Source organism: Phaethon aethereus (genome assembly GCF_964289735.1).
Source record: "Phaethon aethereus genome assembly, chromosome: 3".
Classification (NCBI taxonomy): Eukaryota; Metazoa; Chordata; class Aves; order Phaethontiformes; family Phaethontidae; genus Phaethon; species Phaethon aethereus.
Genome location: NC_138576.1, coordinates 60,091,860 through 60,111,779, shown reverse-complemented (window position 1 = coordinate 60,111,779; position 19,920 = coordinate 60,091,860). Strand labels below are relative to the sequence as shown.

The 19,920-nt window shown below is 36.7% G+C and overlaps 1 protein-coding gene across 2 annotated transcripts in view; it reads right to left on the bottom strand.

Moving 5' to 3' along the window:
* NKAIN2 (sodium/potassium transporting ATPase interacting 2) overlaps positions 1-19,920 on the bottom strand; it is a gene marked incomplete at its 5' end in the record, with an annotated part of 580,773 nt that overhangs the window by 302,910 nt on the left and 257,943 nt on the right. For both annotated transcript variants that reach the window (XM_081998199.1, XM_081998200.1), the window contains one exon: positions 14,941-15,078. In XM_081998199.1, the coding sequence (XP_081854325.1) occupies positions 14,941-15,078 (138 nt within the window). The remainder of the gene's footprint in view (positions 1-14,940; positions 15,079-19,920) is intronic.

The following is a 19,920-nucleotide window of genomic DNA, read 5'->3' as shown; positions in this document are numbered from 1 at the left end:
ACAATGACATCTTTAGGAGGGCAAAGCACTGGCAGTCAACCTAAGACATGCAGACAAAACGACTAATATTGTTAGTAATTAAATTCATTACAAGGATAAATCTCTCAAGACAGAAATTAGATCTAAATTTTTTACAGAATATAGCACATCAAGATGAAATCCAAAATTGGCCTAACTAGCACAGTAAGTGGTGTAGAACCCAGAATCTTTGTACCATTTATGTCACCGAAAACATTTCAAATCTATGAATAGGTATTTCAACAAGACTAAAGACAGAAGATTGCTTCCTGTTTCACAGAAAGTAGTAGTGAATAGGTGAAACAAAACTCATAATTAAAACCAATGACACACCTGTTTCAACATTAAATTTCAAACAGGAACTTGCTCTTCAGGCAGATGCATAAATAAGATGAAACATGTAGAGTTCCCAGTGCCACAGGTTATGAGTAACTTTTTGTTTTTTATCCATGATAGAAAAGTTTTGAAGAAGTTTACTTTAGGTCTAGACTGCTTAACAGAAAACAGTTAAAATAAATTATGCCACCCTAAAATTCATTATTTTCAGATTTGTCACTGATTCAAAACATTTACGAAAGAAAAAATAGCTGGAATAATTGTGCTTGTTTATGCGCTAGTTACAGAATGCTATCTTTTTACAAAAATTTTTATCCAAGGACCAACACTTGGGCTCTTCACAAAGCTGGTGGTTTAATTAACTTGGAAACCTCTGTAGCTATTTCTAATAAGTGCTGTATATTTTTGGTTGGACAGTAAACCCACCACAGGTAAAGGTTAATTTTTTTTAACCCATAAAGAAAAACAAAAACAATCATTGGTCTCAGAGCAGAAACATCACAGAATCTTTAAGTGGCTTATTGGCTGAATACAGCAGCATGATAACCAAAATTGGTTATGTCTGCACTCACCCAAAATTGGTACTGAAATAAATGAAAACAGCTATACAGCTTCATCAAATAAACAAACAAACAAACAAACAAATAAATAATCTAATGACTAGTATGATTAGGAATAGCTAAGAAACTGCAGCTACAAACCAAACTAAGCAGCAGCACCATTGGTACCTCAAACTGGTATAGAGGGTGTTTACTTGCAAAACTACAATGTTACTTTACTAGACTTGTTTAGAAGTAAAATCTGTATTAATATGCAAAATTCTATCCTTAGAGGCATTTATACTTCAAATCATACCTGCTGAGTTCACAGCACATAAAATGCTGCTTCACTATGATCTTTATGATGTTAAATGTATTTATTATTTATACTTAAGTTTATCCAACATGAATGTATGTAGCATTATCATCTATGCCCAGATATACACAGTAACTCATAAAAACAAACTGCAAATAAATATTGCCCTTAACAGCTAAATTACAGAAATAGGGAGCAATGGAAATTTTGGAACACGTTTGATAGTGCATTTTACAGCTCTGCTCATTATTTATCTTGCCTTGGAGTGTCTTTCAGAACTTGTATCTTCATTGGTAATGGTGCTCATAGCAACAGGCAAAGCTTGAAAAAGGTAGTGTGTCCCTTTTCTTGTGGAGCTTCAGGAGTTGACAATTATAATGAAAACATTAAAAATTGAAAAAGGTAAGTACAGAAGGGAAGTGAGAAACATCTCTGAAGTTCTGAAATGGAGATTTGTGACAAGGAGATTTACAGAATGATTTTTATGTAGGTTCTTGTTCAGAAGGCAAAAAAAAAAAAGCCACATTTGGAATACGACTGAAGAAAATCACCTCCATCTCTCGAAATTGGAAATGGTGATTTGTAAATGAATAGGATAGCATAGCTCTGTGTGATTCTCAATGCAGCTTTCCTGAAGCATAACCTCAGGGTGACAATGAAACTCACAGAAGAAGAGAATCAGTCACATTGCCTAGAAAAAACTCTTGGGAAAAAAGATAAGGATGCCAGGTACTGGCAGGTCAACCTGTGCAGAGATATAAAACAATTATGTCTAAAGTCAGCTTCACTTGAATGACTGAGATTGCCTAAATCTTAATCAGTTTTACAAAAGAAGAACTGCATTTCAGTGCAACATATTGATAAGTACTGTTATTCAGACTTCATTTAATTTAAAACAGACAACTTCGTTTTAGTTACATGCAGTACAATGCCGTTTTAAATATACATGTAGAGATTAGCAGCTAAATCAAGTGGAATAGAGGAAGACATAGACAGAAGTACAGAAGGAGCTGGAACAGAAAGAGGATCAGCAGCAGAGCTGTTGTTTGCAACTGTACCCCAGAACAAGCTCTGAACCTGCAGCCTGTTGCAAGGAGAGGCAGCAGAGCAGAGGAATGTGAGATTGGGGTAGGTAGTCTGGACCAGAGGCAATGTTTCCTGTTCTTTTCTAATGTTTGTCTCATTGTGGTATAAGTTGTTAATTAAAATATATTAATCTCTTCCTGGAAGGAGTGCAACTAAGGGTCCTGGTCACCATCGTAACAGCTACTGAGTCTGACAAAAAAGTTATCATAAAGACAGCTTGAGGCATCAGCAATCTTCTCCCTTGGTGAGACAGATACTCTCTGAAGACTGTTTTATTATTCTTTTTTCTTACAGAAGTATTCCATGCCATAAAGTAGCTGTGATCCCAATCTTTATTCCCAGACTTTACAGAGAATTTGGGGCGTCTCTGTGTTTGCAGGATGCAGTGGATAAAAGCACTGGCTTGTAACTTGAGAAAAATGGATTCACATGTTGACCTGTCACAGCCTTTCCTCTGGTACTGAGAAAATGTCTCAGTCTGTTAGTGTTTCAGTTCCCACTTTGTAGAGCAGTGGGGGAAGTACTTCCCTACTTCAGGAGTGTGACACCAGGGCATAGACATTAAAAGCTCTGAGGTAACAGATACACCATGAATGCATGCTATAAATATGTACAAGATAAAAAGATACAGCTATAACCTCTTAGACAAGAGAATGGCAGCAGTAATTGATACATGCCAGCTAGAAAAAATACTAAATAAACGATGTGGAAAGCCATAGTAACGGATATAGGAGCAACTGTGGGAAATACAAGGAAATCTGATTACTTTAGATAAAGAGAAATATTTGGCACTGAACTACAGAGGTCACCTCAGAGCTGTGGAAACATTACCTTGTCCTTTCTTGATTTTTATTTATCTCTAGCTGGCCAGAGCTATTGGGTGTTTGAGAAAATTTTAATGCTTTCAACTTCAGTTTAGGTAGTGATAGCAAAACCCATGGACTTTCTCTCTAATCTCTTCTTCTGAGTATCTGTTAAAGACATCATCAGCTAAGTGGTTCGTTCTTCATGCTTTTTATACTATTTCAACTACAAAGTGCCAATTAGACATTATTTTAACAGAAAGAGTTTCTTGTTCTTAAAAAGAAACCAAAACCCCAAACCAAAAAATCCTACCAAAAAACTGTAGAATAAAACCCACTCATCACTATAGTGACAAACCAGTGGTTCTATTCTAAAGTAAGAGGAAATGGAATCTAGAGGAACTTCATGTTTTGGCACCTTTCCAGGGATACTGTAAGTAAGCTCTCTGGTTTGAATGAAATACCATATTTGTTTTATGTTATTAGCAGATCTACACATTCTGTACTCCTCAGCAGAGACTGTATTCTTCAGTAGAGACTCCCTGTAAAAAACATCTTTCTTTTCTGTGGAATGGATGAGGGAGAGACATTTTGAATGGCTACTTTTTAAATGTGTATTAATGTGAATACGATTCATTGAAAGGAGGTAAAAGCATTAGGAAAGTATGAATGTAACTGAAGTCTACACCAGTTAAACCTGCTATGAAACTAATAATTAAATTTTTAAATTAAAAATACCAGACAACGTCATGCACCGAACAGGTTCTGCATAAAATTTCCTGGAAATTAATGCTGTAATTCATTATATGATGCAAATTATAATCTTTCATCTTCTAATACTCAACATATCACTTTAAAAAATAGTATTAGCTAAGTATCTTTAAAATGATTTGTTATAATGGAAAACTTAAAAAACCCTGAAAATTAATGACAATCCATCTCTGCCTAAAAGAAAATAAAGGTCCAAGCAAATCTTGAAGTAAAGTCTGTCCTGGAGTCTTGTCCAGGTGTCTTTCACCATATTTTTTGAAAATATCACAAATTTATTTTCAAGATTCCGTGGCTTTAGGAACTGAATAGATTTCATGCTCAAATAAGTGAGAAGAGTTTATTGTGTTTTCAAATTGTTTACTATTTAGAAGGCCTCTTGGAGTCTGACAGCTTCTCACTCAATTATCTACACTGAAACTCCAGAAGGCTGGGACACTTTTTCTCTTTAGAACTGTTTTCTGACAGTAGTGGACTTCTGAAAAAGTAATGTCTTATACAAAACTTAGAGGAATCAGAGACTTAGGATCTCTTAACTGTGATTGTTTCCTTTTTATGTCTTGACTAGTTCTCTGATCAACAGGGTTGTTTTTTCATTGTGCTTCCCTAGAGCTGGCAGACTAACCATCTGGGTACTCTTTAATCTTGAAAGAATATTTTACACTTTCTTAAGAAGGAGTTGGATCAGGTTTTCTGAACACAGAAGAAATTTCCTTTAGATTAATGCTTTTATACCTCAACGCCTCACACCTAAATATGCTCCAGTGAAGAGAGCAGATGAAAGTAGTCCAACTTTACTCAGACAATTTCTATGAAAAAAGATTACTTTGTGTGGTCTTTAAATAGTAAGAAAAATTTAAAGTCAAGAGCCAAAAAAGGCAGAAAATACCAGCGAAATTTACTGTAGGCTACTTTCATCTACTTCCATACAGTCAAGACAGATGCACACTGTATAATATTATACTGGAAGTGATTCTCTAACATATTTGCCCAAGGCTCAGCTGAATCTCAAGAGCTGGAGAATTTGAGATCTGTTGAGATCTCTTACAAGTTATCAAAATATTTCTAAAAAAAGAAATCAAAATCAAAAGCTCAGGGTAATAAAAAGTCCTTTCTGGACTCATTATCAGGAAAAAAGCAGACCATTGGCTTTAAACTGATATTTAATACTCCATCAGTAAGCTAACCAATAAGCATAAAGAATGAGTTTTTCACCATTGCAATACTTAAGCTTTTCTTCGTTTAAGTCCTGTAAGTGTGCAAGGCATTAGACTCAAAATTTGGATTAGTCAAACCCCTACAGCTATGACACTGACCAGCTAGCTATTGACTAGCTTCTACACCCTTCACATTCCCACCCCTACCATAAAGTAGGCTAGATTTAGTTTCAAAAGCAAACTGCTGAGCCTGTCCTTTTAAATATAAACAAAAGCACACTTAAATCCGCAACACACTAATAGCTAATCTTTTAACACCATAGCAGGAAAAGCACTCTGTTAAACAGCATACCTCCCTGTGAATTGAAATTCCTTTCAGCAAATGTTGTTTAAAGTCCAAAGGGCAGTCTTCTACTTACATCCCTACTGATTTTTCACAGCATCTGCCAGAAGTGGGCAAAACTCTCCATAAAATAGCAGTTAGCAAAGTTTACAAAGGTCATTCTTATGGAGGTAGCAAACAGTAGTGAAAGGACAGACTATAAAAGAATCCCAAACTCTTCTGTGACATCCAAATTGTTGTCAATAATCTTTTACAATTTTTAAGAGAAAAATTTGTAATAACATGCTCTTGCTCCAGGTTTTTCTGAATATAGAGATATTTCAGAAAACACTGATAAGATCTGAAAGAGGATTACTGAAAAAGTGACAAGGGCAAAGGATGTTTTTAGGAAGGTGAGCTTCAACAAACAGCAAACACCCCTCAACCAAACTATTTAGTATAAATTGTAGTGAAAAGAATGTTCATCCCTGAACCAAACTACTTCGTATAAATTGTAATGAAAAGAATGTTCATGATATCGAATACTTATCATGGAAAGTGCTAAGGAGAATTCATGTTGCTATTCATGGCACGGAAATAATTTCATGAAAGTGCCCCTATGCAGTAATTACTATACCATAAAACACCAGCGCTTCATTTAGCATCGATTTATCTGGCATAATGAAAATGAAACCAAGAATGAAACTTGGGGTTAATTCAGGGTCGAGGTGGACTCTCCAGTACTGTAACAGTCTTTATTCATGTTATGATTTGGAGCTTTACCAGAGTGTCCCAAAAATGTTTCTGCAATAGTAATTTTGAAGGTTTACTGGTGCTCTTTTAAGTTTTCTATTTTTATTCTCTATTTTTTTGTTTGTCCTCATACTCTTGATTATGCATTTTGCTCTTCAAAGCATTTTCTTACTTCTATACAATCCTATGCTGTATTATAATTTTAGTAATTCTCTTTTTAAAATTTGTTTAATCAGACACAAACTCTCACAAAGATGTTTATTTTAGTTTACGATCTCTACTAAGTAGCCATATAGGTGAGCTGTTTCTCCTTTGCGCTGTCTCTTTTTTAATTTAGGAGTGTCTGGGGATCCTAAACTATGATCAATATTTTATTGTCTATTTTTTATTAGTAATAAATGTTTGTTTCTTGATATTTCCTGAGGCACAGTGACCACTAATATTGTATTCACTATTATTTGATCACTCAGATATAATTATTTTTTAAGAAACTAATCTAATTTACTTTCAGCTAAAGGAAAACTTTCTATGTGACTAATTTTTAATGAACAGCCCCAAGAATAAAATGAGTAAGCATTGAGGAACTATTTTGTTAAAGTTTGGCCTGACTGAGCATTTGTTCTATTTAGGTATAGACAGAGCCTTCCATAATGACTACTTTGTGGGATGCTATCATCTGCTTGATCTTGTGCAGTTTGTATTTTCTGAATCTTTTTTATCTTTATGACTGAAAATGTAATGGTAGTGTGCTTATATTACTGTGACTTGAAGCTGCTGGCTGAGTACCTCCACTTATTGCTTTCCCAAGCATAAAAAATTCTATACACAAGCACTTCCTAAATAAAATAGCTATTCTGTCCTCCCAGTTTAAGGCATACTGTATAGTGCTTAATTTCTAGAATTCTACTATTTGGGGAAATTACTATTCTGTCATTTATTGCTTGTCATTGAGATACCTCTCTTTTTTGTTCTGTTTTAATTTTTCCAGTGGGTAAATATACATTTGGATTATCTCTGACTTTTTAGTCATTACTTAAGTTTTTATTGACACAGATTTTTCTACTAACATGGAAATATAACCTCTGTGGTCACACACTTCCTCATTTTGAACTGGCCTGTAAGTACTAAAATACAAATCAATTTGTGTTATGATATTTTCAACTGGATTGAAACCAATAAATCCTGGAAATTTTACACTGAGAACAGTATGGATAATGAAAAATGTTTCCTACAAGGACCATTTCCAATTTTAAGTGGATTTACTTCAGTCTTGTTCGGTTTGCTTTCTGGTTTACATTCATCAAAAGTTTTAGTAAATTTATTGGCAGAATATCCTAAAAAAATAATAATTCTTTTCTTGGTATTAGTGACTGAAACCAGGGCAGTGACATTTGCAGAAAATAAATTCTGCTGTTTAACAATTCTTTGCCAGAAATGTGAGTTTAAGAGGCTCGTCTTCTTCAAAAGATAAGTAGATATAATATCTATTTATTTATACAGCTAACGATTTTGGTGCTTAACCTACAATTAAAATTACCAGAAATCTATGTTGAGTATTGGCAATATTGTATTCAGTAACAGAATACATTGAAAGAGCATAGTTATAAACTACAGAACAAACATTCACAATCATTATTTTCCATGGCAAATTACTGAATCAAGGAACAAAATCAGGAATCAAGATTCTGCTAAAATGCTCAAGGTCTTTATTAATTGTACTTATAGTATTATCGAGCATTAGTTCAAAATGATTATGCAAAAGTTTATTGCTTATGTCCCCAAATTATCATTTGCTGAGAAAAGTTGTGTAGAGTGTAGAAGTAGTTTGTGTTACTATGTGCCTTCTTATATAAATAAATATATACATTTTATTTGCAAGATGGGAAATAATCACATAAGTACAATGAAGTGAAGCACTGAATGATTTGTCTCAGAATGGAGACAAACATACATCCTGAGAAAATCTTTTACAGAGCGCAGTCTCGGGTAGGAGTCTGACTTCATAGACTTCAAGAGCTTTGTTCCTTGCAGGCTGACCAGAATGTACAATGACCATTCCATTTCATTTCATCCTTCTTTTTATTAAATAGGTTTACATACGTATTTTTTCCCAACAGCTATGAAGACTGCACAAGTAAATTACATTTTTTAATCATTCCTGTACTGATCTTTAGTACACGCACTTTCTTATTTTAAATAAATATCTGGAAAATAAGTCAGATTAGGTTGATAAGGTAAATTAATCTCTGAAGAACTTAGTTATTAAAAAAATCTTAAACACAATATTCCTTTTCTTTTACTATAAATAACTGTTTCATCAGGAAAAAGAACTGAAAATTAGTTCTCTTACCTGATGTAGCAAAACGGTCTCCTGAAATGTTTTCTCACCAAAAATTCTGGCCAAAACATTAATTATATGGAGCCTGTCTTTAAAATTCAAAAAAGTTGCTCAGAGAGCATGGCTCTAGAACTGCAGATTCCCTGCTGTTCTTGGCTTTACAGTTTTCTATGGTATGATTAATGTTGTTTGATAGTATCCTGGTATGTACATATGATAGATGAACAGCTGCACACTTTCATGTACTACTTTAAACATTTAAAAAACATGAAGGTACTGAATTGCAATATACAGTTGAAGTACTCCAAAACAGACCTCGCAGACTCAGTGCTACTTGTCATATAAGGCATTAAGTAGATCTCACTAGGGGTGTTGAAGCCATTGACAATGTCTGGTCTTTAAAAAGACACAGATTAACTGAGTTATACTCTTTGGGGCCTAATGGTTTGGCAGACTGATGATGCTGCAAGAAGCTCAGACATAAGGTAATTGCCTCTTTCTTTTTTTAATATATATCAGCAATTACATGTTAAGTAATGTACCCGTAATAATCTATCCTTTTCTCCTAGACTTAATGTGACTAGGTATTATTCTGTACAAGACTCTTTTTGCTCTTAAAGGTTGCAAATTTCCTTTGTGTCAAACGGAGATCCTTGTTCTCTTCTGCTAGTATATTGTGGTCTGTTTGAGTCCCTGTTATGTTCACTATTATCAGAGGGTGTTACTATTACATTTAAGAGGAGGAAATACTAGAACAGAATGAATTAACCCTGGGAAAATGTTAGTAACATTGTTGCCTGCATAATTTTGCTTACACAACCAAAGTCCACTTGAACTGTGCAATGAATAGGTGATTACAAGAAAACTATTTGTATAATCTTCTACTATTACAGGTTTGAAACAAGATAATTCCTTCTAGATTAAAAGTTTTCTCTCTTACTGGTATTGGCTCTTCCCTTTATGCTCAAGGCAGGAGAATTTATTCTTCTACTTTTTCACTTTATCACTCTTGCTTTGTCTATAAGACTACTCAATAAAACCTACAGAACTGTACAAAAATTATCTCTTTGTTGGAACTAATTATAGAAGATAAATATAACAGGTCTAGAAGATACAAATAAGCAATGGAAATTACAGTGGAATCTACCTCCCAGACATGATTTTCCTCAGTTTCTTATATTTTATAATTCACTTCAAATTTTTTCTCTGTCTCTTTATGCCACTGTCAAGCTCTACTAGACATTCCTTTATCTTCTTCCCATGGCAGTGAAGGAACAAAGTACTTAATTTTATAGTGCTACCTCTGCAGCACTGGAGAACTATTGGGTGGGTTTCACCTGTCAGGTGGATTCCTCTGTTTGGAGAAGAGAATGACATTCAATACAAAGAGGACTTTTTGTCCTTATATATCCTGAGAATGCTTTCTAGAAATGTTAAGAGAACAGTAGAATGAGATTGCCAAGGTTTTCCATAATGCAGGAATCAGAAAACATAAGTTCGGTCAGTGGCATTTCACTACTCTTTTTCATTCATGGAATCATAGGATCATAGAATGGTTTGGTAAGAAGGGATCTTTAGAGATCACATAGTTGAACCCCCCCTGCCATGGGCAGGATATCTTTCACTGGATCACATTTCTCAAAGCCCCATCCAACCTGACCTTGAATAATTCCAAGGATGGGGCACCCACAACTTCTCTGGGCAACCTATTCTAGTGTCTCTCCATCCTCACTGCAAAAATTTTCTTCCTTATATACAATCTAAAAGTATCATCTTTCAGTGTAAACCTGTTGCTGCTTGTCCTGTCGCTACAGGCCCTGGTAAAAAGTCTTCCTCCATCTTTCTTATAAACTCCATTTATATATTGAAAGGATACAATAAGTTCTGCCCAGAGTCATTGGTTCTACAGACTGAACAACCCCAACCCGCCCAGCCTTTCTTCATAGGAGAGGTGTTTCAGCCCTCTGACTGTTTTTGTGGCCCTCCTCTGGACCCCAGAGCTAGATGCAGTACTTTAGGTGGGGTTTCACCAGAGTGGAGTAGAGGGGCAGAATCCCCTCCTTTGACCTGCTGGTCACACTTGTTTGGATGCAGCCAAGGATACAATTGGCTTTTTGGGCTGCAACCACACATTGCTGACTCATGTCCAATTTTTTGTCTACCAGCAGCCACAGGTCCTTCTTGGCAGGGCTGCTCTCAATCCATTCATCCCTCAACCTGTAATGATATTGGGGATTGCCCTGGCCCAGGTGCGGGACCTTGCACTTGGTCATCATGAGGTTCACATTGGCCCATGCTTCAAGCTTCAGGCGTCAACCTGCTTCAAGCTTCAGGTGTCAACCACACCACCCAGCTTGGTGTCATCTGCAAACTTGCTGAGGGTGCACTCGATCCCATTGTCTATGTCACTGATTTAGATATTAAATACTATTGGTCTCAGTACGGACCCCTGAGGGACAGCATTTGTTACTGGTTTCCACTTGGACATTAAGCCATTGAGTATAACTCTTTGGATGTCGCCATCCAGCCACTTCCTTATCCATCTAACAGTCCATCTGTGAAACCCATATCTCTCAAATTTAGTGGCCAGAATGCTGTGGGGGACCATATCAAATGCCTTACAGAAGTCTTGATAGATTACATCCCTAGCTCTTCCCTTGTCTACTGATGCAGTTACTCCATTCTAAAGGTCACTCGATTAGTCAGATGACTAATAATCCATAGTAGATTGAGGAATATGTGCAGAGCATATCAGCACAGCTGAAATCCCTCTATAGAAGGAATGGGGAGGAACTGAGCCTCCAGGCAGAGCCCTACCCAGGTGAAGCACATTGCTTCTTTCCAGAACCCTTAATAATTTGCATTGGTATTACCTCTCAGGCATTTGCATGGATGGATCCTATGAAAGCACTGCTAAAAAACGCATTTACATCTCAGTCCTTATGCTGGTGAACCTTTGTTCCTATTGAAAACCTTGTTCTCTGTTTCAGCACAGTACTGTTAAGTAGTCCTTTTATCATTATTGTTTTCACAAAAAAAGACTTAATTATTATCTTTTGAAAAGACATCTTTGAACAGACATTCATTCCTACCCTCAGAACAGATGTTTCACCTCCTGCATCAATTGCTCATTTATTGGTTAATGGTTTAGATTTACAAGCACAAATGAATGTGTTCTTGCCGAACTTATATTAAGATTAACCCCTCTGGTGATATTAAACTTCATTTTCCTGTCTGCTTTATCCACCACAACTCCTGCCTATTATGTAATTTGAACTATTTTCCAATGCTTGAAACCACAGAGTCACCTATTCCCCTCATCCACCTCTAAACTTCCCTGTGACTCTTGTGAGTTCAAGGACACACTTTCACTTGTGGTGTTCTATTGGGCTAAAACTTGTTTCCTCTCCTCTCTAAGCCACTGAATCATTTCTTTAAATCTCACCTTAAAACCTCCCTGCTCTCTTTAACCTATGATTCACAACCTCTGGAAAACATTTTTGTGATATCCTTTATGAAGCATGCACAGTAAAAAGGAAATTTATTGTAGTCTTATTGAAGCAAGCTATACTTGAGGTATTAATGTGGTTGTGGATTAAGGATCCTTATAGGGTCCACTCAAGATAGATTGACCCTTGCAGAATCTATTAAAGTCTGAGTTTTTACATCCACCCACCTGAAAAACTTATACCTATTCCCTTGCAGGCTTGTAGGCTGTTGTTTTTCTACTTGCCTTTGAACTCATAACTTTACGCCTTATGTCAGATGACACCACTGAGTTTTGCCCACGTTCAACAAGGTGCCCATTCTCAGCCCAGGACAACTGAGGAAAAGGATGCAATTCCCTTGCCTCTGTCTCACTGTCCCTTCAGTGACCAGTACCATTTCCCCTATCCTGACTTTAGATACTGTCCAAAGAGAGCAGCACCGGAATCAAAAAATCACAGAACTCCTCTGTTGATACAACTAAATGAAGGATGGAAGTTTTTCATTGTTTCCTTATCTAAGCAGTCTGTGACAGATGGCAGATTCAGGTGTCTATTACAAAATCTGGGCAAGACAAAGAATTTGATCTTCAATTGGTCCTATCCAATTCAATGAGAGGATGCATGGAGGCAAACTCACAAAGCTTCATCGGCTACACAGTAAGGGTGAGGTCTAAGAAAAAATATGTGTGAAAATTAGTAGGATGGTGAGGCACAAACAGTATCATCCAGAAATTCATGTGAATGGTACCTATTTATAAGGCTGGTATTTCTACACATTCACAATGCACTCATCATTGTAGCAGGTAATTTTCTGTTACTACTGTTGAAAAGGCCATTTAAATCTAGCTTTTTTGTTTAGCTCAGCTAAGCATTTTATGCTCATGCTCATTTTTCACAGAATCACAAAATCACAGAATCACTAGGTTGGAAAGGACCTTCAGGATCATCAAGTCCAACCATTAATCCAGTGCCACCATGTCCCCTAAACCATGTCCCGAAGTGCCACATCCACATGTTTTTTGAACACTTCCAGAGATGGCGACTCCACCACCTCCCTGGGCAGCCTGTTCCAATGCCTGACCACTCTCTCAGTGAAGAAATTTTTCCTAATATCCAATCTAAACCTCCCCTGGCGCAACTTGAGGCCATTTTCTCTTGTCCTATCACTAGTTACTTGGGAGAAGAGACCAACACCCTCGTCGCCACAACCCCCTTTCAGGTAGTCGTAGAGAGCGATAAGGTCTCCCCTCAGCCTCCTCTTCTCCAGACTAAACAACCCCGGTTCCCTCAGCCGCTCCTCATAAGACTTGTGCTCCAGACCCCTCACCAGCTTCGTTGCCCTTCTCTGGACACGCTCCAGCACCTCAATGTCCTTCTTGTAGTGAGGGGCCCAAAACTGAACACAGGATTCAAGGTGCGGCCTCACCAGTGCCGAGTACCGGGGCACAATCACTTCCCTACTCCTGCTGGCCACACTAGTTCTGATACAGGCCAGGACGCTGTTGGCCTTCTTGGCCACCTGGGCACACTGCCGGCTCATGTTCAGCTGGCTGTCAACCAGCACCCCCAGGTCCCTTTCCGCTGGGCTGCTCTCCAGCCACTCCTCCCCAAGCCTGTAGCGTTGCATGGGTTTGTTGTGGCCAAAGTGCAGGACCCTGCACTTGGCCTTATTAAACCGCATACAGTTATGCCTTGGAGTAGTTTTGGGATGGAACACTTTACTCTTTTTGTTTAACTGACACTTGCTTGAATTTTTTATTTTCAAGCCTTTTGTACTGGTCAAATCACTAGGAATGGAAGAAGAAAACTCCAATTCACATTCACATGACTCCCAGAGTTGTGACTTGAAGGAAATACTCTAAATATTTAAGGTTTGCAATATATTTTTCTATGTTGATAATATCTATTTTAGAATACATTAAATTGTGTGCATGCATAAAGGCAGTGTACACGTGGACACACTTTTTCTGCATATAGGAAATCACAGAGATAGAAATACAGACACAAATGTTAATGTATTACTGTTAGCATCACATTACTGCAATATAGATGGTAGCACAGGGGTACAAGCAAAACCTTTCTATCTCCTGAGTGATTACTCTCTATGTCATATGTAGTAATGTAGTATATAAGGGAACAGACTGCAGAAGTGGGTACGGATTCAGTGGAGTTATTTTCATTTGACATGAAAATATGGCTGTGTAGGGACAAATATTTTTGACTGCTGAAAAGTATACAAGCTTTAACTGAATTAGTAGTCAATTTTGACAGAAATAGTTATGCAAATCTACTTCTAATAAAAGGTGTTCTGAACGATGGTTTTCAGATTTGTTATTCTGTCTTTATAGACCTACAAATGGGTAAAAAAAACAAACGCAGAGTATGAAATGAGGATTTCATTAATACTGTATTATACCAGACAGTACAGCAATATTGACTCTGTGTATGAGGGGTAGCTGAATAAGGAAAAGAAAGGGAGTAAAAACATAAAGGTCCAAATCCTTACTTTTATTCTGGAATGCTCATTCTGTAACCATCAAATCTGCATTTCTTACCATATTCTCATACTTCATTGTTAATCTGGACTATAATTTCTAGGAGGGATATACATAACAGGCACTCCAGCAACAATGGTTAATAACAATAATGAGTAATTATAATAAATCATGGATCTGTTGGGGAGGTTCAGTGTATCTAGGAGGGTCATAACTATCATTTATTCTAGCTCTAAATTCCTATAATTCTAAGGATGCTGTAATTCTTTAAACTGACTTTACTTCTTGAAAGTTCATATTCTCATTTAGTATGTGCCCATATTGACTTTCAAATTTTGTAGGTTTTTACTACTTAATTACTGCAGTTGTCACAAAAGCATAATAAGTAAATGTAAAATAATACAGAAGAAAGTTAAACCAAGATAGGATTTCTATTTGATTTATAAGGAATAGAGTTTGGAACGCCTTTTTTTTTTTTTTAACATGCACATCAATATAAGTAAAAAAAATTAAATACTCACTCCTGTTATGTAACGAGGTCTATACTGGATGGTTCCAAATAAGCCAAGTATGACTATAATAATATGTATAAAATTTGCCAGGATGGGTGCCCACTGATAACCAAGGAAGTCGAATATCTGCCTCTCGAGCACAGAAACCTATGATTAAAAAGCAAAAGCATAAATAGATTAGAACAGACCAGGAAACAGCTATTAGGGCATTTCCCCTTCCCATGCCCAAGATCATTGCCCTGAGTTAAAAAAATACTTCAGTCAGCAGTAAAATGAAATTACTTTGCAATGTTTCCCCTTCTTGTTTTAATGAAAGCTGCATTTCTCACTGACAGTTTACTGAGTTATAGTCAGTTACTTAAAATATTCATGTGGGCAATTCTACCAAGATACTAAACTGTTCACTATGAAGTTATATTTGCAGGAGGAGAAACACAAATCATTTTGTTATATACACCCGCAAATACTATAATGTTCTAGGGTATCGGTGCTGAAAATGTGGCCGGCTTATGACATCTTCTGAGCTACTTTGCTTCCATTCACAAACACAATCCTTCAGCTCAGTCCTCTCTCTTTACTGCCATTATTTTGCTACTTTTGATTTTTTCTCTTCCTTCAATTTCCAGCTATCCTGTCAGTGGGCTTTTACCTTTAATGAAATGTGTGCAACTTTTTTACCTGGTCCTACTGATAATCACTCTAGTTTACCTCCTCCCACTGTCACAAACATCAGCTAAAGTATGAGCTGTTATCCAAGACTCTAGATACTTAATTTTAAAAAGTGAATTAAGGGACAGTCTTGGGCTGTTGATAACTGTTTTCAAGAAAAACCATTCCAAGCAGATGGATCAGAAAGTAGAAACACTATGTTTCTAACAGTTTCAGTAGAAATAGTTTCAGAATTCAAATAGGAGGTGTCCCTTAACTTGTGTTGAGACATTATATCAAAATACAGAATTACACCCCAACCCATAGGCAGAATGGAATGTTTTGATAAAAATAATATTGATGTGACTATTAGAAGGCTATGTAATCGTGAAGTGAATTTAGACAGAAAGGGTAAGGAGTTTCTTTAACACCATTCCAACAATTTCACTAGCTGGAATGGTAAATAGATGAGTTTCATGAAAATGTGAATAACAAAAATAAAATTAAAAAAAAAGGAAAAAGAACTAAAAATAAAAATAAATAAAAACAAAAATAATGACAACGCCACCGCAACACCACACATGCAAAAGAAAGAAAGAAAAGGCAGGCTGTTTCTTTATAAATTTTCATTAAATGACAGGTGACTATTTACTCAGTTTATATTATGCTGTGGATTAATTGAATTAGGTATATCTGTCACACACTCCATTCATTTGAAAAATAACACCTTTTGAGATCAATTACTAAATGAATAATTAACTACTGTTCACCACTGTTCTTCCATTATATAGCTATGGGAGAGCTTTTCAATTTTCATGCTGCAGTCCACTGCCACACCAACAATTCCTTTTGGAAATTAAGAAAGAAAACTTGCCATTAAAAAGAGAGCCTACACTTACACCAGCACTGCAAATGTAAAGAGTGTTAATTCTATAGTACTTACTGGCATATGTTGAACTTTAGGATAGGGATTCTCAAAATAACCCCGAGGAAGTTTGTCAGTCATTTCATTTTGAATTTGAAAGTTCAGGGTTTCATGTCAGCCACTGAATTCCTCTCTACAACAAAGATTCCTCTCACAAAATGCATCTAGCTTGTAGTCAGTTTTGGTATTTTGCCTAGTATTTTATTTTACAGATTTATTGACAGAAAGAGATTCTGGTCCTACATCATCCAAGATCTTAATGACCTGATTTGTGCTATCCTACAACTCTCCCTAGCAAAGCCAGCATCACAGAAGAGTTCCCAGAATCACAAGACATAGTATTCTAATGGTGACAATGTGATAAAGAGAGAAAAGGAAGGTTAAGCTGTATTAGGAACTTCATGAAATCTCAGACTCCCATGTGCTTCTAAGTTTATCATTAAGAAATATTTCCTTGACTACTGACATTGTCATTTATATAAAAAAGACCAACACGTGGCATAAAGCAGTGTTATGTAGGTCTGTGTGAAGTCTATTGGGGTATCAGCAAAAGACCTGCTACACCTTAAGTGCTCTTAAACAGGGAACAAAGGGAAAATGTTCCCACTGAGCACAGAGCTCTTATCTTCATCAGCTGAACAAAAAGTAAATGACAATAGCAAAGCAGTAGCAAAAGGAGTCTAGAATGTACAAACTTCTAGTATAGTAACAGCAGGGAACCAGCAAGCAAAAAAATACACGGGATGATGCAAATCATTCAACCAGTCAGAAATCATACAGTCAAGTATGCCAATTAAAGAGGAAAATTACAGCATGGTAGTTAATTATACAAAAAGGTAGAAAAACTAATATTCCTGCTGCAATTTTAGGTTAAAAGGAAACTGCACTATCATGCATCAAGCATTTTTTATTTTGTTTTGGTTCTTTTGAGTGAAAGATGCAATAATTCCACCAAAACTTGCTTATGGGGCTCTGTTGGATAAATGGCTATTCTGTGTGAATCTTCACTACCCACATGCCAGTGTACTTTTTTCTTTTTTGACTAGCAATTTCTTCAGCACCAAGCAACCACCCCCTCAGATTTTGTGACCATGTTGAAACTTCCAGTGGGGGGACATGGATGGCACACAAAGAAATGGGGAAAACATAGCACGCGAAGCACTGGGTAAAGGTCAGAGAAGCAGAACAAGGAGACGAGTCTGCACTACCTCTGTCCCTGTGTATCTACCTCACATTTGCCATAGGCAGACTTGCTATTAGACTTTCTCCTGTCACTCCAAGGAATCAGCTGGGTGTAGGGACTGCTGGATATGTGAAATGGCAGTGTTCTAGTAGACTGCGCAGGGAGAAAATGCTGCAGAAATGCAGCTGCTGTTCCTTAGAAGATCAGACTAATACAGTAAGTTCAACACAGATTTATCAGATGGAAAATACAGGACAGAACTAGATCTTTATTCCCACTTCCTGAAGAGATGAGGGTGAAGAGAAAATAAAACCAACCCCAAACAAACAGAAAAACAATATGGACTTACTACATGCAGTTACTAAAAAAAATCTCATAGGGTCTGTGTTTCTAAAAGGGAGAAAGTAGGACAAAGTACTGACAAAATCTATTAAAAACAGTATTACATATCTTCCTCCTCTTCCACAGATGCCAGAATCATAAGAGATTTCCTTACAGAGCAAGAGAAAATACAGACCTGATTTTGAAAGATTTCTTTTTCATTCTTTACTTTAAAAAATTTAAATTTTTGGTTAAACAACTGTATGTATTTGTCCAAATCATATTTGCCAGCTGTTTAATGATGCTTCAAGGACATTACAGAGAGAAAGACAAAGAAATAGTCATCTTTAAAGTCTATGAACATAAAGGGTTGTCCATTTTCTTTCTTCTTCTAGACGCAAGAGTTTAAAATAAGAATAAGAAAGAGGAAAGAAAGAAGCTTTGGATTAAAAAGTGCACTATGGCAAGAAAAGAAAAATATGTTTTGATTCAAATCCATTTTAATAGCGCAGTGAATCCAAAATGTAGGGTTATGGAGAGTCAGTTCCTAATGTTAGAAAATAAATATCCACCACAATTTCTCGGTCTTCCAAATAAATAAAATATCACAGACAGATTATCCTATGTAATCACTGATAAAATTATAGAAGAGTTAAGTGTAATTCCAATGAACCATTTTTACTAATGCATTATTTTTTTCCAGATTTCTGCTAACTGTTGTAAAAATAAATACAAAATAAAGTCAGCCTGTATACTGTCAAGTTGGAATAGCTCAAACTATTTCCAGATTCTTGTCAGAGGCTGGTTGTTAATAGGTTAACAGTGTTATTGACCTTGAGGGATCTAAGAATTGAATTTCCAGAGGATAAAGAAAACCATTTTAAGATGATTCTTAAAGTATATGATTGGTCTAAAATTTCAGACAGGAACCACAAAGGAAAAACCAGCCAAAAGATGATTTATAACGCAAACTCCAAAATGGAAAATGACAAAGTGCCTTTTCTCAGAAAGTTCCTTGAGAAGAAACTCAACCACGACTACTTCACAACGATACAGAATCAAAACTTTACATTGATATAAATTAAAGTGCACACAGGCACAGACATACAAGCAGGTATGTACAGCCAGCCAAGGCACACACAGCACAGAGGAACCCAGTACCCTGGGGCCTGGCACAGGCTCACCATGACTCAGCTGGTGAGCCCATCAGTTGAGTGTAACAGGCTTTCAGTTCACTCCAAAGGAAGACAAGAGTATTAGCTTAAGTCACAGTGAAGGAGAATTAAGCAACCGTGGTTTATATCATGACTGGTGCAGGATAAGAATAAACTACAGAAATTAAGATCTAATCGGTAACTCATAAAGTCCCCTCAGCTCAATTGAGTTACATCAGATGCTCACAGCTTCTAATCATTTGCTTGTGGTTTTAAGTTAGACGTACAGTTTTTTAGTGACTTTCAGCTCTTGGTTCTATGGCACAAGAGGTTAAGAAGAGCCAAATACAAGTATTTGTATTTAATGGATGAGGAGAAGGCTGAGGTACGTCATTATTTTTTTGCCTCAGTCTTCACTGGCAGTTTCTCTTCCCACACCTCTCGAGGGGATGGACTGCAAGATGGGGAATGGAGGAGCAAAGTCTCTCCCTCTGTAGGAGAAGATCATGTTTGAGACCACCTGAGGAATCTGAACATGCACAACTTTGTGGGACCTGATGAGATGAATCACAGAATCCTGAGGGAATTGGCTGACGTAGTTGTCAAGCCACTCTCCACAATATTTAAAAAGCCCTGACAGCCAGGTAAAGTTGCTGGACACGGAAAGAAGGGAAATATTGCACCCATTTTCAAAAAGGGTAGCAAGGAAGACCCTGAGAAGTACCGACCTGTCAGCCTCACCTCTGTGCCTGGGAAGA